Source organism: Hyperolius riggenbachi, chromosome 5 (genome assembly GCF_040937935.1).
Source record: "Hyperolius riggenbachi isolate aHypRig1 chromosome 5, aHypRig1.pri, whole genome shotgun sequence".
Classification (NCBI taxonomy): Eukaryota; Metazoa; Chordata; class Amphibia; order Anura; family Hyperoliidae; genus Hyperolius; species Hyperolius riggenbachi.
Genome location: NC_090650.1, coordinates 220197501 through 220219179, shown reverse-complemented (window position 1 = coordinate 220219179; position 21679 = coordinate 220197501). Strand labels below are relative to the sequence as shown.

General features: G+C 44.6%; 1 protein-coding gene across 1 annotated transcript in view; it reads left to right on the top strand.

Moving 5' to 3' along the window:
- Positions 1-20720, top strand: part of MOCOS (molybdenum cofactor sulfurase) — a 424598-nt gene extending 403878 nt beyond the window's left edge. Inside the window, exons 13-15 of the mRNA XM_068236674.1 lie at positions 5782-5920; positions 15227-15331; positions 16679-20720. Coding sequence (XP_068092775.1) covers positions 5782-5920; positions 15227-15331; positions 16679-16816 — 382 coding nt within the window. The 3' untranslated portion in view covers positions 16817-20720. The remainder of the gene's footprint in view (positions 1-5781; positions 5921-15226; positions 15332-16678) is intronic.
- The last annotated feature ends 959 nt before the right edge of the window (positions 20721-21679 follow it).

Below are 21679 nucleotides of genomic sequence, written 5' to 3'. Positions count from 1 at the left end.
GGTGCCTCCCCATTCCTGGCTATAAGTGGGGAAATTTTGGACTATCTCGAGTATAAGGCGACCCCCCCACTTTTATACTTTGAGTCAGTCCAAAATTTCTCGACTTATAGCCGAGTATATACGGTAGTTACATTGGGCCTGATGTATGAACCTATGGTAATATATATATATATGGTATGGTATAATTATACTATGGTATAATATATATAATATATCCTTGTGTTCAGCCCCGACTGAAAGGAATCCACCAGACACTGACTTAACCTCCTTGGCGGTCTGATTCTTTCCAGATTTTAGGGTCTAAAAGCGGTGCAATTTTTTTTTCACTCTTTCAGACCCTAAAACCTGAAAAAAATCATTCTGGCAGGGAGATCTGCAGCAAAATTTAAAAAAAAATTACCTTCCTGGGCTCCTGGGCTGCAGTTTTCTCTTTGCCCACAAGATGGCGCTAATATACATATAAACAAACTTCTCTATATTTCTCTAATATAGAGAAGTCCGTTTTCAATGTTAGCCCCGCCCCCGATGACGTCACGCTGGCACCACCGCTCTGCTGCCACCACCACGGCTGCGCTGCTCCAACTGGCTGCCGGGTCCCCGGAAGAATAGCGGGGACATGGGGGATCCCGGCGGCCAGGGAAAGACCCCACACTGCCGGGGAGAGAGGCTGGAGTCCCGCTGCGCAGCGAGATCGCGCGCGGGACTCCACAACTGCAGGTAAAGCTCTGCAATGCCTACCCCGACCTGAGCTCGGGATCACCGATAGCAGCTGCTTTTTTCTACCCCGAGCTCAGGTCGGGAAAACCGGCAAGGAGGTTAAATGCGAATATCAATCATTTATTTGTGACCTAACAATGGTCAACTGTTAACTTCTCAACCAGTATAAACTCTCAACACAAATATATATTCTTATCACATAACAGATATCAGTACAATCTTCTCTTCTTCACAGCCTGTGCATCGGTAAAAGCTGCGGAATAAAAGTCAGGTTACTTATAACACTTCTCACATACAATTGAGCTACAACAGATCTTTCTAATGGTGGCCACTAATGATCCAATCTTTTTCATCCAATCTTACCAAATCTATCTAGTAGAAGTGTATATTGAGTGAATATACTGAATGGATACTTCAGGTAGTTACCTTATATTACATAGAAATGGTAAGATTGGATGAAAAAGATTGGATCATTAGTGGCCACCTTTACTCTTACAATCATCAACCACTACTCAATACAACACTTGTTATGTCAGTACCAGATGCTGATATATAGGGGCTTGGGTAAGAACCCGTCTACTGAGCAATAACAGTCCTAATCAGTATTAGTCCCTTGTTGCCAAGTCCAAGCTATATTGCTCAGCAAAACCTTATTGCTTGTGGTACTAAAGCAGCTCTCACTTTCCTCCTCTTCTTCTTTTCTGATGGTAGGTTAACAGAACTGGTATGCTCAACTGACAGGTTCTCTTTATCTCAAATGCTCTCTCTTTCTCTCTCCTCCATAGGCCTTTCACTTAGGTATAACAAATATCACTTATGCTTCACTTGAAGATCAGGCTGTTGGTATATAAACTTAAGAGCTGATACTGGCTGACATGCAGATTGTCTCTGAATCACAATCACTACTACAAGCGGCTAAGCTGTACATCAAATGAGGGGTTTGACAGAGGCCTTTACTCTCTAGGCGACAAAGGTCACTCACACTAGCTGTAACTTGGGCTCAGTCTCTGTTTCTTAGGCAATACAGTGCTATAGTGCATAAATGAACAGTTTATCATCACAAGGTTACTGTTTCTTTAAGACTTTATCAGACAGGCAGATCTTAATCACACACCACCTTCATCAGAGGATACCATTCAATATGCTGGGGTTAACTGTCACTTCTCTCAGACAACCACCACTGAATTCTGGCTATCTTCACCTTGTTACTTACTGGCTACTTCTCTGATAACAATCTGTGGCTTAATACAGGTGTAATGCTTGTACTCATCTGGCTCAACGGTGTGTCTTTCTCTTTCTCTGCACTGGCTTGGATCTGGTCTGCTGTCATGCTGTCTCCGGTCGCTGCCTGGTCTCTGTCACATCTGACTAGGCTCTCTCTAGTGTCCGAGTTAGCTGCCGCCGGGCCCCCTCTCTGGCTGCTCCTCTGCGGGCCTCTGTTCCCCTCGCTCACTGCCGCCTGACTGACTGAACGCTGTGAGGAGAACTGGTTAAAACCTGTTCACTCAGCCTGTGTCTCACGCCACTGTGTCCACTACACCTGAGCTGCTCCCCGCGCCTTGCTTGCGTGGCTTCTGGAAGGTTCCCTGCTTTTTGTCCTCGTGTCATGTGACCAAATGCCCGCTTTAGGCCTCAATGCACCATTTTAGTTCCACAGTGCTACATTTTAAGGCAAATTTTAGCCTATCATGCTAATATTACATTGCACATGTTAAATACATTTCCTCATCACACTCCCCTCTCTTAACCTCCCTGGCGGTACAATAAATCCACCAGGGGGCAGCGCAGCACTTTTAAAAAAAAATGTTTTTTAAAGCATGTAGCTAGCCTAGCGCTAGCTACATGCTTCCCCCCTCCCTTCGCTATCCCTTCCACCCCTCCGATCGCCGCCGGCGCTTTTACCCTGCAGGGAATCCCGTTCTCAACGGGATTCCCTGTATGGGCTTCCCCGTCGCCATGGCGACGATCGCGATGACGTCACCGACGTCATCGACGTCGTGACGTCAGCAAGTGCTCCAATCCACCCCTCAGCGCTGCCTGGCACTGATTGGCCAGGCAGCGAAAGGGGTCTGGGGGGGGGGGGCGGCGTGGCGGATAGCGGCGAATCGGCGGGTATCGGCGGCGATCGTTATGCAAAGTGCTAGCTGCGTGTAGCAAAAAAAAAATTATGTAAATCGGCCCAGCAGGGCCTGAGCGGCACCCTCCGGCGGCTTACCCCGTGTCACACACGGGGTTACCGCCAAGGAGGTTAAAGGGCTGCACAGTTAGTGTGACTCATGGTACATTGGTTAAGCAAGCATTTTGAGCATAGATATGGTAACATGCGTTAAGCAAGTAACGTAGCAATGCTCCCCCCCGCCTCCGATCCTTCTTCCTGTTTGACTGGTCAGACTAAATGAAGACCAATGTCAAATGGCTCAGTGGGCTGTTGTTTGAGAAACCCACATTTATGGTAAACTCAACACACTTGCATAATAGAAATTAGTATAAGACTAGTTAATTGTTCTGCTCCTTCTTCGTTACACGATAGAAATGAGTACTGTATAAGGCTAAGCTTGTTCTTTTTCTCTTCTTTTTCTTTTTTTTTCTTACATCCTTCCCTATTTCTTCCCTCATCATTATCACCATTATTATTATTATTATTATTATTATTATTATTATTATTATGCATTTGCATAGTGCTGATATCTTCCATAACTCTCTGCAGATTACAAAGTAATGTCCATAACTGTTATTCATTGGAGCTCTGACTCTAATTCCGGCCATGGTCATAATCTAATATCCAGCGTTGGTTCTACACTTTGTGACACCTATTCCCCACCTAAAGTGCCACTCCCCAACCGAGCAGTGTGGCCATTATCTTCCTCTCTTTAAAAGTGTGGCACATATAGTGTCCTGTTCCCCATTTGATCCTGTAGAGTGGTTGCAGCAGAGAACAATTACCTGGGCTATTGCTGGGTCCTCTCTGCGTCTGCACTGTGCCTCTCCTGTCACTGTGTGGCAGCAACCCTCCATAGGCTCCTTGTGTCACATGACATGCATCGGATGCCTGCAGAGAGACTCTGACACACAGTAATAGGGGAGTCACAGGGCGTAAAAGGAGAGGACCTGGCAAAAGACCAGGTAAGGCCCCGTTCACATTACAAAACGCGGATGGCCATGCGTGCGGAACGCAACGCATGCAAACGCACGCCATCCACGTTTGTGTGCGTTGCGTGGCTGATCCCATCACTGAAAAGTGAATTGGACAGCCACGCGTTTTTGCAAAAAATGCGTGCAGCATGTGTTCCCGGAGCGCACAGGTCCGGAACGCATGCAGTGTGAACATCAGGCAGTGCACTCTATGCACTGTCTGATGTCGTGCGTGTCGGCCTCCCTCACGCGTTTCCAAAACGCGGCTGGAAAGGCGTGCAGTTTGAACGGGGCCTAATGGTGCTGCGCTGCAGCCGCTCTGCATATATAGATGACACTAGCGTCAACCCCCCAGATATTGCCATCTCAATCAAATTATTCAGGTCACTTAATAGGTAGTGCTGCTAATATCTATGGATGGTCAAATGATTTTCCCGGTTAACAAATCAAGGCATATAATGACCGTTTGCTGGATATTTTAGCATACAAATAACTATGCTGTGTTCCTTTTTTTCTTTCTCTGCCTGAAAAAGATAAACATCAGCTATGCAAGTCACATTTTCTGCCTGGGTCAGGACCGGGTCGGACTGGGTCAGACTATAGCATAACCTTCACTAATAAGTAATTACAGCCATAAAACACTCTCCTGGCGGTAAATGGCTTCTGAGAGCAGGAAAGAGATAAAGAGTCAATATTTCATAGATTTGAGCTCTGACATACTTTAATGCATGTGACATTGAAACAGTAAAAACTTAAAAATTAGATTTAAATATAAAAGAAAACTGTGGGTTGTCTGAAAAAGTAATTTTTTAGGAGACTAGGGATAGATACAATTGTTTTTCACATCAGTTTATTTTCACCTCGGATGTCCTTTAACCTCCTTAGCGGTAACCCTGTGCTGGACACGGGGTAAGCCGCGCAGGAGGATTTCTCAGGCCCCGCTGAGCCGATCTGCATAATTTTTTTTATATACACGCAGTTAGCACTTTGCTAGCTGCGTGTTACTCACGATCGCCGCCGCCCCGCGCCGATTCGCGCCGATACCCGCCGCATCAGAGGGTGCCCCCCCGAGACCCGTGCGCTGCCTGGCCAATCAGTGCCAGGCAGCACTGAGGGGTAGATCGGGGCTCCTTCTGACGTCATGACGTCGATGACATTGGTGACGTCATCGCGCGCATCGCCATGGCGATGAGAGAGGCTGGGGGATGGGCAATGTACACAAGAGCCTGCTGCACGCTGATTAGGGACTGTCTACAAGTTTTTGTCTACAAAACTTTGTATGATTCATTATCAGTGGCTGAGCAGATGCAGTCATTACAACAATTGTGCAGTGAGCAGCAACGTTTTTCTCTCAGTGCCCAGACTCCTCAAGCATCACTACAGTACACAGCCCTTGGGAGGGGTAGAAAGGTTGGGGGTAGAGCTGTCCTGCACACAAGACCCTGCTGAACACTGAATAGGGACTGTCTACAAATCTTTGTCTGCAAAATGTTGTAGGATTCCTTATCAGTGGCTGAGCAGTTGCAGTCATTAGAACAATTGTGCAGAGAGCAGAAAGTTTTTTCTCTCAGTGCCCTTAGTTGTCAGTCTCTCAGGACAGGGAAAATAATCTTGTCCCCCACAGGGCCCCCTGCGGCTTCTGGGCCCCCCTGCAGTTGCATCCCTTGCAGGGTCCATTGTTACGCCCCTAAGCTGCATACACTCGCATTCAAAATGTGCATACTTCTGCATCACCTCAAAATTGTTTGCATTTCATTTGTTATCAGTTATAATGAGCAGCCTCTCTGATTGGTGGCAATTAATGGAAAGCACTAGGGAAGTCCAGGTGTGAGCTTTATGTGTCTATAGTACAGTCTCATCAGTACTAATTACAAATTTGCTTTAAATTGAGCCTTACTGACAGTTATTAAAATTCTACATTATTTTTCCTAGTAATGAAGAAAAACACTCAGAACAATTTAATTTGGATGAAATGACTCAACGATTCCGACCGAACTTAGTCATTGACTCTAATATACCCTTTCAAGAGGAGGCCTGGGATGAGGTTTTCATTGGTGGCTTACACCTTCAGGTACTTTTTTGCAAAACATAATTTAGTCATAGACTGGCCCAATTATTAAACTTACTGTAATATGCATATGCACAGGTAGTACTGATAGGTGCATATTCAATATAATGTCGAGGATCCTGAGAAACATCACCTTGAACTATACACCAAGATTGTATAACTCCACTGATGACAATGATGTATGGTGCTCTCATGATGACACAAGGCATCCTGCCATTTTCTCAGGCATAGTATTCTATTCCTACAAGGTGGCCCACCCAGGTTCTCTGTCTACCTCCAGTCAGCAAGTAGGAAATGTATGTACCAGGGGCAAACCCAGGATTTTTAAGGGGGGGGATTCCTGAAAGGTTTCCCTCAGCCACGCACAATACTGTATAATAATATGGTAGGACATCATGATGGGTATACATAATGCAATTTCCCGTCCGACTGACAGACAACGGAATCGATCAGGAGCAGTTTGAATACAGATAATAATGAGGACAGCTGACATTGGTAATTAAGGGGAAAGTGAAGCATTCACACAGCAGGGCACAGGGCTGGGCTCATACCTGGCTCTGTGCTCTGTCACATTTCCTAAAACTGCTCCATGCTCTGTACACACGCTGCTGTGGCCCAATGCTCTGCAGATATTCTGGTGCCTCAACTTGTGCCTGTCCCCAGACACTGCCCCGGCTCTGGTCTGAGGAGGGATTCTGGGCAGCTGTAAACCCCCCCCCCCCCCCTTGCGTTTGCCTATGTGTTCCCAGCCAAGTATATAGCCAAAGAATGAATAAAGTTGGTTTAACTGAACACCTGCCTTTCATAAGTGAATTTCCTGTTCATTTAAATGTCTCTCAATACTTTCTACCTTATTACTAGAACTGAAGATGTTGCCTCATTAGATTGATGAAATGACTTCTAGAACACTAAGGATGAGTCCAGTTGAAGTGACCTCATGTTTTTGCTGGCTGTAGCCTAAAGGGAAGAGTATCAGGCTAGATTAGAGTTAGGCAAAGAACAGGTAGTGAGGTAGCACTTTTGATCTGACAGGTATATATCTGATGGTCACATCTGTCTGACATCTATAGGTGTATGGCCTGTATGATTGTGTAAGGCCTCTAGATTGTAAGCCTTTGGGCAGGGTCCTCCTCCTTTTGTGTCCTACCTGATCATGCACCTCCATTACTGTGAACCCATGCTATGCATCTGAGTGAACCTAACTTGCCTAATCTCCATGCTCCATCCAGTGACTGACTAAGCATTACTTGGTACTCATACTGTGCTGCATGATCTGTTTTTTCTTGTATTCCTGTATTGTCATATTGCTGTATCTCACCCCTAAATATTGTCTGTAACCTAAATTAATGTTCAGCGCTGCGTAATATGTTGGTGCTTTATAAATACAATAAATAATAATAAGAATAATAATAATATGGCCACATTTTTTTTCTCTGTGCCAAGGTGACAGACATTACGGTTTTATAACTAACAATGTATATAGTGTATGGTGGCTATGTGCATCAATGCAGGAGTACAAAGAGACAAACATAACAGGGCAAAGGGGATGGGAAACATGACAAAGCAATAACATGTAAAAAAAAAAAACAGTTTTCTAGCAGATCACAAAAATTTAAGAGGAGCTGTGGAAATGAATCACTGAAAGGGTCATGAAAGCCAGAATTTCCCTTCTGCTCCAAAAGATTAGACACACCATGAGAATTTCTAGGGTTACACAATAGTTAAATAAAAAATGACTGAAATGGTTAATAGATGATGTTTCATTTTGCTTGAAAGCCTGCTTCCACAGCAGCTCACCAGATTGTTCTTTCATCACTAATTATAATAGATAAAATGGTTGGTCACAGTGGGCGGGTGAGTGTATTTTCTGCCTCCTTCACCACACAGCCAGGTTGGGGGGGAGAGAATATGGATAGGGAGAACAGACAGGCAGTGTGCACTGATTTTCAATGAATTTACTAAAATCTATTGATATCTGTACAGTGTGTGGAGAACTTTGTCAGATAAGACCCTCTTTGATCAGATAATAATCTGAGAGGGATCTGTCTGTTGGCCACATTGACTAATGTACGGTAAGCTTAACACTACTAGTGTATATACAAATTGCCAGTGCATTCATATTTTCAGCACCTTTATTATGATGGTGCTGAACTGGACGAACACTTTTGGGGTTAATTACATAACCCAAACATCCTGATATTTGCTAATCTTGAGTGACCTTGAGTGAACCTCACTGCCTGTTCTTTGCCTAACTCTACCCTAGCCCGATACTGATGGCTGAAATCAATCAGTGTATGGGCCCCTTAATATGTGTAAAGAGGCGCCCAGGTTAGAATTAAATTAGAATAAAATTAAATAAAATAGTATTGAGGCACTCAATAGTACTGGCTATTGGTACTGCAACACTTGTATTGGTCTGAGGAAGCAGATTCAGACCCTTGAAACGCGTTGCCTGTGCATAATAAATCTTTTTGTCTAATTTGAGTGTCATTGAGATAAGCCACCTCACTTTTTACGTTTTATCTGATTTTGATCAAATTCTATCCTTACCTGGCCACCTCTATTCCCAGTAGACTTGAAGAAAGGAAAAGGAGGCACCGCTTCTTTAAAATTCCTTTATTCCGGTGGGGGAAGTAGCAGGTACACAGCAGTGGGGGTAAAAAAGGCCTGACAGCTGTTTCGCTGGTTTAAACCAGCTTCTTCAGAGGCAGAGTGTACACTCTGCCTCTGAAGAAGCTGGTTTAAACCAGCGAAACAGCTGTCAGGCCTTTTTTACCCCCACTGCTGTGTACCTGCTACTTCCCCCACCGGAATAAAGGAATTTTAAAGAAGCGGTGCCTCCTTTTCTTTTCTTCAAGTCTACTGGATGCAACAAACTTGTGGATGAGCACGCTCCTTCTTCCGGGTCCGGTGTGTCTGCCCTGCTGCGTTTGGTGCCAGGTACTGTTCTTTTCCTCTCAATATTGTCACACCTCTATTCCCATATTGTATGCATACCACCCCATTGCATCAAGATTGGAGGGTATCCTTCTGGTGTGGAAAGTTATTCATATATCAGAACACATAAATAATATAGCAGCACATTAACCGTTCATCCCGACTGATACTTGCTTTGCCTATATTCTGCATGAAGATTGTTCAGGTTTAAAAAACGTGACTTGTCTGTGATACAGAAGCAAAAATATCAAAATCTGAATGAAAGAGAATATAAATGAAAAAAAAAAAGCATTTCATCTTTTCATGCTTTATCTGACAATGTTGTACAGAACATGTTGCTTGCTGTTCAAGACTAGAAAAAGCCAAGTGAAGCTAACAGGCTAAGCAATGCAGGAGAGCCAGGAAAGAATAGTTATTTGATGTGTCAAGAGAGCAGAAAGTTTAGATTCTAGGACTCTTGCTAGGAAGTTATTTATTTCCCTGCTTAGGCATAAAGGATGAATTATAGAGCTTAAAATTAGGAGGGGAAATGATTCCTTAGACGTCAGTGCTTGTTTTGCAGACACACTTCTTAGATTAGTTGGGTTACTCAGATCTTTTAAGCAGCTTTATTTGTACTGGATTTTGCTGATACTTCACCCCAGAATCAGAACAGTGCTGACTGAATAGGATATCACAGTTCAAAAATGTGCAGTGTGGGCTATTCTACGCTTAGCTCATTTGAGACGATTTAAAACCTGTAAGGGAAGATCTTGTCAGGATACCACATACTATTCTCTGCTGAAGCAACTGACTGGATTAATTATTATGTAACTGGGGCAGTTCAACACTTGCCTTCAAGATGAGCATATGTTTTGATATAGAATGTCTTCTTTTTACAGAAAGAAAGAGAAAAAACACAATTGAAATAATAATAAACGTCCATATAGTATTTTACAATTAATAAGGATAATATTCCCTGGTTCCTTGTGGATTTTTGGTAGGCTTTTATGACAAATGAGAGAAGAAAGGGACAACTGGAAATATCTGTAGTTAGCAAGACAGGAAGTAAGGTAATCTCCCCCGAGCCCACAAGGCAAACCTAGGCATCTGCCTAGGTCTTGGATAGAGTCTAGGGCCCTGATGGATGCTGGAACCCACCAAATCTAACTAAAAAAGCCAGCTCACCATCAGTGGTGGGCAAAAAGTGCTATCTTGCCTAGGGCCCCATTTCATCTTAATCCTTTTCTGAATCTCCCCATCAGAAGAACACAGACCACAATCCTAGCAATGATTGGTGTAGAGTAAACCGTGTCTGCCCTGTTCAGAAAAAATTGTACTCATATTTTACTTTACATTATACTGACAGTCTAGTGAGTTGTAAAGCCCTTCTCATTAACATGATGGTCATTAACATGATGGTCATAATATTTGGGCCTAATGTCCTGCAGTGCATTCTGGGATGGGGATGTGGCATATGGTGACAATCGTTCATTCTGCTTTGTTCTTTATGGAAGGACAGCTGTGTGAGCCACTCACTCGCTCTGTCCTATGGGACAGCATGGCTTAAAGAGGAACTCCAGTGAAAATAATGTAGTAAAAAAAAGTGCTTCATTTTTTACCATAATTATGTATAAATGATTTAGTCAGTGTTTGCTCATTGTAAAATCTTTCCTCTCCCAGATTCACATTCTGACATGTATTACATGGTGGCATTTTATTGTGGGCAGGTTATGTAGCTGCTCCTAGCTGTTTTGGCTGTTAGAGACAGCTGTAAGCAGCTATTTCCTGTCTGTGAACATTGTTACATTGTGGCATTTTGCCCAGAGTACCGCGGTCCCAGAGCTTCTTGTGGGAGGGGTTTCACCACAATATCAGTCATACAGCACCCCCTGATGGTCTGTTTGTGAAAATCATTATATTTCTCATGTAAAAGGGGGTATCAGCTACTGATTGGGATAAAGTTCAATTCTAGGTTGGAGTTTGTCTTTAAGTGCCATGCAGTGTCATGCATTGTGGGGTGCACTGTGCTGTATTATGGGAGATAGTGAGAACAGCCAACCAGTTACCCTCCCCCTGTTGTTTGCTAAGTGTAAGGAATAGCGTGTGGACACAGGAAGCCAGAGATGATGTGGGGAAGTATACAGAAAGCTCAGAGGGAGGGTGATATCACACCTACATTTCAGGACCTCTGCAGATAATAAATATAAAGGGGTTAGAAGCAGGGCCATATCTACAGCACGGCACTTGAAGGCCTGTGCCATATGCAGAAATTCTGGGGAGGTGAGGCAGCAGCCTAGGTAGCGTTTTGCAGATTTTTTTTTCTTTTCTTCCAGCCAGGACTAGTAGGAAGTATAGAAGAATTGGTATTTGGGTTGTTGGAAAGCAGAGTTAACCCCTAGCCAACTGCTCCACGCCGATCGGCATGAACGGGGCAGCAACTTCAGGACCACTCCACTGGCATGAATGGCTGCGGGCGGGTATTGCAGGAGATCGCGCACGCTGAATGACATGAATGACGGAGCTCTGCTCTGCCTTCAGTCTCCCAGCGGCATTCACAGCTCGGAGACTGTTAGACGGCGAAACCGCCGTCTATTAACACTGTACAGCGCTGAAATCTAAGGCAGCGCTGTACTGGGGACAGCAGAAGCGATCCGCTGTGATAGGCTGACGGGAGGAGGGAGGGAAGAATAATTAAAAAAAATGTGAAATTGATTTAATAAAAAAACAAATATTTATAAAAAGAAAATAAACATTGGGGAGCGATCAGATCCCACCAACAGAGAGCTCTGTTGGTGGGGAGAAAAAAAAGGGGGGGAGAATCACTTGTGTGCTGTGTTGTGCAGCCCTGCAGCAAGGCCTTAAAGCTACAGTGGCCTATTAAGTAAAAAATGGCCTGGTCACTAGGGGGGTTTAACACTGCGGTCCTCAAGTGGTTAAGTATTAACAGACGATAAAGGCTGCAAACTCCCCTTTATTGCATTTGTCAGCACTGACCAAGTAATAAGAATCGGGTTTCTGCACAGAACTATGTATTGTATGTAGGCTACCAGATACCTGTACCAGAGACCCAGTGCATAACATAAGCAGCAGACCTATCCTGATACAGTGCGTTGCTCCACCCCTTCTGTTTCCCGGCAGCTTTGAATGTGTGTTTCTGTCTGACATTCCACAACTTAAAGAGAACCCGAGGTGTGTTTAAATAATGTTATCTGCATACAGAGGCTGGATCTGCCTATACAGCCCAGCCTCTGTTGCTATCCCAAACCCCACTAAGGTCCCCCTGCACTCTGCAATCCCTCATAAATCACAGCCGTGCTGTGAGGCTGTATTTACATCTGTAGTGTCAGTCTCAGCTGCTCCCCCCGCCTCCTGCATAGCTCCGGTCCCTGCCCCCGTCCCTTCCCTCCAATCAGCAGGGAGGGAAGGGATGCAGGCGGGGACCGGAGTTCTGCAGGAGGCGGGGAGAGCAGCAGACTGACACAATAGAGATAAACACAGCCAGCTCTGACAAGCTGTTTGTCAGCAGGGTGGCTGTGATTTATGAGGGATTGCAGAGTGCAGGGGGACCTTAGGGGGGTTTGGGATAGCAACAGAGGCTGGGCTGTATAGGCAGATCCAGACGCTGTATGCAGATAATATTCTTCAAACCCACCTCGGGTTCTCTTTAAGCCTGCCATAAGTTCCTTCTGCCATGCTGCCAGCCACTCAGCTCTCCCTCGCCTGCACTACATGATTGGAAGGGACTGAGATGTGTGAAAGGCTGCTGCTGCTACCCAGCACATGCAGAGGTAAGAGGCCAAGTAGTAGAGAGACGCATAAATAATATCCATTTTCACCACTGAATGGTACAGTCTTTGTGGCCTACTAGTTAATAATCACTTATACTACATCAAAATTGTTCATGGCCTGATATAAATGTGATTTCTGGAAATGGAAAGGCCTTCTTTGTGATCAGTTCAGTTAATAAAAATGAATGGAATGGTATGATATTTTGGGTCTTCCTATTCCCTGAGGTCAGCAGTAACAGATGAGGTAGGTGAGAAATTAAATGTATACACAGAATAATAGAGCCTGTGTTTCCAGGTACCATAGCGAGCAGTAAAGGAATTCAATTTGCACCATGTTCTGGCTCAGGTACCCAAAGCTACATAGGTGTTGCAGTTCACCGGAGCGAGGGAATTTGTGGGTTTGCGAATTGTGAACACATCTATGGATGCTAATTGTCGTTTTCCTGTTCACCTTCCAAACAGCAATTCATAATATTTGCACCATTCCAGTTGCCAGGTATCTCTCTTCCCCTCCCCCTGCTACACAAGTGCACCACTTCTGGCTCACTCACCACCCCACAGGAGAGCCAGGCTGAGGTCACGCCAGGCCAAGGAGGCAGCATAGACAGCTCGCAGGAGAGCCAGGTTAAGGTCATGCCTGGCCGAGGAGGAAGCATAGACAGCCCGCAGGACAGCCAGGCTGAGGTCATGCCAGGTCGAGGAGGAAGCATAGACAGCCCGCAGGAGAGCCAGGCTGAGGTCATGCCAGGCCGAGGAGGAAGCATAGACAGCCCACAGGAGAGCTAGGCTTAGGTCATGCCAGGCCGAGGAGGAAACAAACAGCCCGCAGGAGAGCCAGGTTGAGGTCATGCCAGGCCGAGGAGGAAGCATAGACAGCCTGCAGGAGAGCCAGGTTGAGGTCATGCCAGGCCGAGGAGGAAGCATAGACAGGCTGCAGGAGAGCCAGGCTGAGGTCATGCCAGGCCAAGGAGGAAGCATAGACAGCCCGCAGGAGAGCCAGGCTGAAGTCATGCCATGCTGAGGAGGAAGCATAGACAGCCCGCAGGAGAACCAGGCAGAAGTCATGCCAGGCTGAGGAGGAAGCATAGACAGCCCACAGGAGAGCCAGGCTGAGGTCATGCCAGGCCAAGGAGGAAGCATAGACAGCCCACAGGAGAGCTAGGCTTAGGTCATGCCAGGCCGAGGAGGAAGCATAGACAGCCCACAGGAGAGCCAGGCTGAAGTCATGCTAGGCTGAGGAGGAAGCATAGACAGCCCGCAGGAGAACCAGGCTGAAGTCATGCCAGGCTGAGGAGGAAGCATAGACAGCCCACATGAGAGCCAGGCTGAGGTCATGCCAGGCTGAGGAGGAAGCACAGACAGCCCGCAGGAGAGCCAGGCTGAGGTCATGCCAAGCTGAGGAGGAAGCATAGACAGCCCGCAGGACAGCCAGGCTGAAGTCATGCCAGGCTGAGGAGGAAGCATAGACAGCCCGCAGGAGAGCCAGGCTGAAGTCATGCCATGCTGAGGAGGAAGCATAGACAGCCCGCAGGAGAACCAGGCAGAAGTCATGCCAGGCTGAGGAGGAAGCATAGACAGCCCACAGGAGAGCCAGGCTGAGGTCATGCCAGGCCAAGGAGGAAGCATAGACAGCCCACAGGAGAGCTAGGCTTAGGTCATGCCAGGCCGAGGAGGAAGCATAGACAGCCCACAGGAGAGCCAGGCTGAAGTCATGCTAGGCTGAGGAGGAAGCATAGACAGCCCGCCGGAGAACCAGGCTGAAGTCATGCCAGGCTGAGGAGGAAGCATAGACAGCCCACATGAGAGCCAGGCTGAGGTCATGCCAGGCTGAGGAGGAAGCACAGACAGCCCGCAGGAGAGCCAGGCTGAGGTCATGCCAAGCTGAGGAGGAAGCACAGACAGCCCGCAGGACAGCCAGGCTGAAGTCATGCCAGGCTGAGGAGGAAGCATACACAGCCCGCAGGAGAGCCAGGCTGAGGTCATGCCAAGCTGAGGAGGAAGCACAGACAGCCCGCAGGACAGCCAGGCTGAAGTCATGCCAGGCTGAGGAGGAAGCATAGACAGCCCGCAGGAGAGCCAGGCTGAAGTCATGCCAGGCTGAGGAGGAAGCATAGACAGCCCACATGAGAGCCAGGCTGAGGTCATGCCAGGCTGAGGAGGAAGCATAGACAGCCCACAGGAGAGCCAGGCTGAGGTCATGCCAGGCTGAGGAGGAAGCACAGACAGCCTGCAGGAGAGCCAGGCTGAAGTCATGCCAGGCTGAGGAGGAAGCATAGACAGCCCGCAGGAGAGCCAGGCTGAGGTCATGCTAGGCTGAGGAGGAAGCATAGACAGCCTGCAGGAGAACCAGGCTGAGGTCACGCCAGACCATGGAGGAAGCATAGCCAGCCCGCAGGAGAGCCAGGCTGAAGTCACGCCAGACCGAGGAGGAAGCATGGACAGCTGGCTAGATAGGTTAGATAACCAATGGCAAGGAGAGCCGCCCTCTGATTGGCTTGCAGCTAACAGAGAGACGGAGCTGTTTATTAATTGTGAGAATTCATGTGAAATAATTTAGTGATATGAGCTAAAATGTATATATTATTTTTCTACTTCTGTTTAGGTTTTTAGAAAATGTACCAGATGCCTAATAATTTGTATCAATCAATCAACTGGTGAAAAGAAGAGAGAAGTATTACAAGCTCTGTCGTCCAGCAGGGAAGGAAAGGTTAGTCAAATTTATGGCATGCATCAGTATTGTTCGTTCGTTTTTAATAGCAATTATGGTAAATTGACACCACAAGTACTGAGTACATTTACCACATTGGATTTAAAGGACATCCGAGGCGGAAATAAACGAATGAAATAAACGATTGTATCTATCTTCCTTCTCCTAAAAATGACTTTTTAAGATATTCCACAATTTTATTTTATGTTTCAATGTACTTTTTAAGTTTTAACAGTTTTATTGTTTTTGTTCAATGACACATTTATTGAAGTATGCCACAGCTAAAAGTTATGAACTATTGACCCTTTGTATCTCTTTCCTGCTCTGAGAAGCCATTTTCTGCCAGGAAAGTGTTTTGAAGTTGGAATTTCTTATAAGTGAGGGTCACAATGTAGTCACTTCCTGTCTGAGTCAGGACTGAGTCAGCCACTTACATACCTGATATTTAACTCTTTCAGGCAGAGAAAGAAAAAAAGGAACACAGCATAGTTATTTGTGTGCTAAGCACTGTACATACCCATGTCTATCTCATCATGTCACATGTCACTTCGGGTATCCTTTAACATGAATTTTGGACAGATCCCCAATTGGCTCCTAGGTAAATAAATCCACTTACTAAACTAATAACTGACCCTTTGGACATTTTAACAGCTCATTTAAAGTGACACTGAAGCTGGTGAAAAAAACTTATGAGATAATGAATTGTATGTGTAGAACGGATAATTAATAGAACATTAGTAGCAAATAAGAGTTTCATATTTTTATTTTCAGTTATATAGCTTTTTTATTGTACCATTCTCTAATATTTACAGTTTACAAACTACACTCTGTGATTTAAACTATGAAACAGAGAAGAGCTTATGACCCTTTGAACTTCCCTGCACTAAAACCTTATCTGAAGTTGTCTTTCACTGTTTCTTTTATGTATTATAGCTTCAGAAAACAGGACTGTCTTCAACCCAAGTTGGGTTGGAGTGCTCAGAGAAGCTCTTTTGCATACATAACTGAAGTTTCTTAACTCTTCCTGTACTAGAAACAATATTAGACTCATATCTTTGCTACTAATGTTCTATTTCTTAGCTGTACTACACATACAATAACAATAAGTTTATTTTCACTTCAGATTCCCTTTAAAGGCTCCATGAAACCCCTAATAACAATGAGAATGTTTAGTACACACATAATATGGATCATTATAAATAGTGGCACTATATAAAGGATAAGGATTATGATCATTGTGTTACTGCATCATCAGAAGAATGATGCATTTTTACCCTAATAGGTGAATTAATATTGTTACACATAATACATTCTTATAACCAACTTTACTATGTTTTATTTCTTTAGACAAACTTTGGAATGTACCTCCTGAATGCTCCATGTTTATCTTACCCATGTATGCTGACAGTGGGCTCAGAAGTGTGCTTCAAGCCAAAAGAGGCAGATCCACCTACGCTAAGTCAGGATGAACACCTGAAAAAATAATGCTGATATGCTCAAAATACATTGGCAGGAAAAATACTGTAATGTGAAGCTACTGATCTGAAATCGTGATGACTACTGTTGTGGTGAAATGCTATAAGCTGACCTGAAAGTAGAATTCATGCTTATGCAAATTATCATGCTTGCACCTTGGAAAGTTTATTGGTAAAAATACATGTGTATGACACACACAACAGGTCCAAATGTGCAATTTTACATACTGTTATGTGTTGCTAAGTAATTATTTTCGAGAAGTACCTTTTGAATACCTTTTCCTTTAATCATCCATTCGCTGTCAGCCATGTTCTGCTTTGTCATTGAGAGAGCTTTACCAAAGTACTTTGCCAGCCACTACTTGGCAAACTGCCTATTGTCTCTATGGACTTCTCTGTGGTGAAGTCTCTTGGAGCATAGATATTGCACATGTATTTTTCTTTCACTAGCACTCAAAAGTGAAAATAATTTAGGGATGGGGGCAACTAGGAGTGCTTTTGCAGCCTTTGCCAAATGCCAGTGATCGGCAAAGCACTGCAACAGCGTGGTTCCACTAGGGAAATTGCACTGCTTGTGATTTCACACAAATCACAATCGCGTTGCATGCAGCATTTTCAGACCAATACAGAGGGAATGCAGGCAAAATCAAAATCCCTCAAAATCACTCTAAAAATTGCTGCATGAGTTGCAGTGTAAAATTGGGATCACTAGTGTTTGTGATGATTTGTGGGTCCCAGCCCTTAGGCTAGGTTCACAGTGAGAGCTTCGGTCCCTGTTGTGTTCCCTGTTGCAGAGAGGAAATGTTGCATTGTATTCTATGCAAGTGTTGCATCACATACAGTAAAGCATACAGTAAATGAACAGTATGCTTCACTGACACTGTTAACGCACATGTTATGCAATAATGCACAACATTCACTGGGTTGGGCTACTGTAGTCCATTGGATCGCACCGCGCTGGATGCACTCTGCACGTCACATAGACTAACAATCTCAATGCGATTTTGTGCGTTACAATGCCTCCATTACAACTCACTGCAACATTCCACTGTAATCTTACCCTTACTGTTTCATTGTTCGTGAAAGTTTCCTATATTTCTTTATAAAGTCTCTTTTCTTAAGAGCTGTTATTGAAAGTACAACTGTCTACATTTGGACAGACCTGATATAGGTCCGGCATGATTTTAGGATATGGCTACAAAGAGCTACTGTATGTGCTAGGCAGAATTTTAATCAATCCAGTTTAATGACTTTTGAACCTAGTTATTTTTACCATATTTTTACTAAAAATATAGCTGAATTAATGTGTATTCATTTATAATCAGTAACTGGCTGTACTGCTACGGATCTCAAGCTCCCCATGACAGGTCAGGCCAGTCCCTGGACAGTATTTTTATTCCCGAGACACCCACCCCAAACTTCCTCACTGTGCGGAACTGGCCCTATACCCTAACTATTGAAATTAATGTCTGTATCCCTTACTCTGAATGTGTGATTCTTATGCTTGTTTCATGTTGAATTCTCATGCTGTCTACTCCATGTCCATGGTACTTGGCAAAAACTGGTAATTCTGATTCTGGTGTATAATTGAAATGCGAGCTTGCCACAAGGACCAAATGTTGAGAATGCATCAAAAGTGGACCAGCTTGCAGACAATGGCCACATAGCCCAGCACCTAAGCAGCAAAGAGAACCATCAGGCAATTTACTAAGAAAGATTAACTATAAAGGTGCCCATACACTCGTCAGATTGGCAGCAGATAGATAAGAAATGCATCTGATGATCTATCTGATGCGTTTTTAGAACATTTTTTACCAGGATAGAATTCCAATAGATTTCAGTTTGAAATCTATTAAAATTCGATCTGATGGCATTTTTTTTGCCATCAGATTTCCATTAAGGCCAATGCAAACTGATAAGCAATCTCATCAGATCGACCTAAATTTTCCACCCTGCAAGTTCAATAGAAATCCATCGAAATCGATCGAAATCGGCCGTCGATCGGTCGATTGGCCAACCGATTTGCAATCGATTGATCGATCGATCGGGATCGATCGGTCGGTCAGAAAATCGGCTGAGTGTATGGGCTGCTTAACCGTAAAAATGAGAGGTAACCTGTGGGCCCATTCCATGCAGCGTATTGGTGTTGCGTCAGCCGCGCCGCTCCACCAGAAACGTGTTACTGTGCGGTATTTCCCTTCTGGCATCTGGCCAAGCAGGAAGTGAAGCTTACTTCCTGTTCGGCAATCGATGATATGCTCGGAAGCGTATTTCTAAAATATGCTTCCACGCATGCAGTGGCGTAGCAATAGGGGTTGCAGATGTAGCGACCGCATCAGGGCCCTTGGGTCAGAGGGGCCCAAAGGGGCCTTCCCTCAAGCACAATATTATCTCTCTATTAGCCCTGTGCTGTTAATAATCACTTCTATAGATGCTTTAAATAGTAGTAATCATTAACAAACTGTTTCCCATCCACTACTTGCACCCATTACACTGTGGTTGTCCTTGGCAGGTTTTGGTGTGCCGTATCAATTGTTATGTATAGAGTGCTTGGGGGGCCTCATGTAAAACTTGCACCAAGGCCCATACCTCCTTAGCTACGCCACTGCACGCATGTACGACGCAGATAATTGCAGCATGTTTTTTTAAAGTGTGTGTGTTACCATAGACGTAAAAGACTTCTGGGCCGACACAGATTGCCGCAAGAAGCTGCAGGAGCCACGCAGTAACGTAGGTATGGAAGTGCATTAGATAGGGCACTTTTGGCGCAGCGTACCACAATGTATGTGGTGAGTATTTTTCTTAGGCTGTGGTAGCAATGGGAAAGGGCCTGGAGGGTAAAAGTTGATAATAAAACCACAAATAATAGCCAAGACAAGAGGGTTAAAAAAGGGAATTTAACACAACCTGATGAAAAAAGTCCTAGTCAAGGTACTCCGTCCATTTTACTATGACACCTGAGTTGAGCACAAACACAGAAATGATCATCCTTAAAGAGACACTGAAGCGAAAAAAAATATATGATATAATGAATTGGTTGTGTACTATGAATAATTACTAGAAGATTAGCAGCAAAGAAAATATTCTCATATTTTTATTTTCAGGTATATAGTGTTTTTTCTAACATTGCATCACTCTATAATATGTCCAGATTACACAACACTCAGCATTCAAAATGAGTCTTTCAGAGCAGTCTGTGAAGTAATGAACTCTCCTCTGCTAGAGGAAAAGTAAACAGTTCAATTACAGTTGAGATAATAAAAGTCAGATAACAGCCCTCTCCACGACCAAGTTGGTCGGAGAGCTTAATAGCTTTTTTGCATAGAGATAACAACTGGAGTTTCTCAACTCTTCCTGCACTGGAAACAATTAGACTGATGTATCTGATCTTAATGTTTTTTTTCTTAGCTGTACTACACATACAAATCATAATATCATCATTTTTTTTTCGCTTCAGTGTCTCTTTAAGAACCACAAAATGGTATTGTCGATGTGAAGTGAAACTGAACAATACAGTTTTTTCTATGATCAAAAAAAAGTTTCCAGGGCTAAATTATGCTTTAATGTGTTTACCCAGACATTTGAAGGAAAACTGAGATGAGGAGAAACAAACGTTTTATACATACCTGGGGCTTCCTCTAGCCCCCTCCACACAGATCGCTCCCATGCAGCGGTCTGAAGCCTCCTACATCTTCCCGTAGCTGCCACGTTCTCCGCAGCCAGTCAGGTGCATGTGCGGCCTGGCCATGTGTGCCCGACCTGGCATGCTCCCACACTCTGCCAGCCACGGGAGAAAGATGGGGGGGACACGCTTGGCCACACTGCACCTGCACCTGCACTGACTGGCTGCGGAGAACGGTGCTGCTACAAGAGGATCTAGGAGGCTTTAGATCACAGCGTGGGAGCGATCTGCATGGAGGGGGCTAGAGGAAGCCCGAGGTATATATAAAACTTTTGTTTTCCCCCGTCTCAGGTACACTTTAAGACCCCCCCAAAACCCTAGATGCAAATTTGTATTAGTGTTTACCACTTAATAGTTGTTCATAGTAATGCAGATCTTTCCTACAAAGTGCTCTATTCACTAAGCATTCCCACATTCAGTTATGCTGAAAACAGCTGATTTTATCGATCAACTTCCAAATTACAATTCACTAAATCTATAAATGCCACAGGAAATGTCAAGAAATTGCGATTCACAAAGATTTCTGCATTTGGTAAACCGGGCAAAAGTGTTTGGTATTTTTCTCCAGCTCATTGTAGCTGATAACTCGCTCTTTCCATACTCTCTGTAAGTGCTGTAGATTTGACAGACAGCTTTTTAGGGAGAGGCAGACAGCCAATAGGGAGAGTCACACAGCCCTGCTTCTCACGCTGATTTGCGACAGGGTATCGGGTGGGTCTTCACACTCACGCAGCAGAGAAAGGTGACTTTTTTTAGGCTTTTCTGCATCCCTTTAGATGTCAAAATCTGTATTCTGGCAGGCAGAGCTCCCCCTGGTGGCTGCAGCAATCTAAAGGGATGTCAGAGATGCACTGGACAGAAAACCCTGACTCAGGCCTCTTGCACACTACATGCGATTCTGATTTTTTATACAATTTAATTTTTTTATTCCAATTAAAAAACGTAGCAACATGCAGTACTATTTTTAATCAGGATCAAAAATTGGATTGTATAAAAAAATCGGAATTGCATGTAGTGTGCAAGAGGTCTTATACACACAGCTCCCTGCCTCACCGCTGACCTGTTACAGGGCTGGTAAGTGACACTGAGGCTAGGTCCACACTTGTCGGTGTACAGATCGGACCCATTTGAAACTGATCCGGTTTGGTAATTGTTTTTTCCCCTCTGTTTTTTCCCCCCTCCCTCACCTGG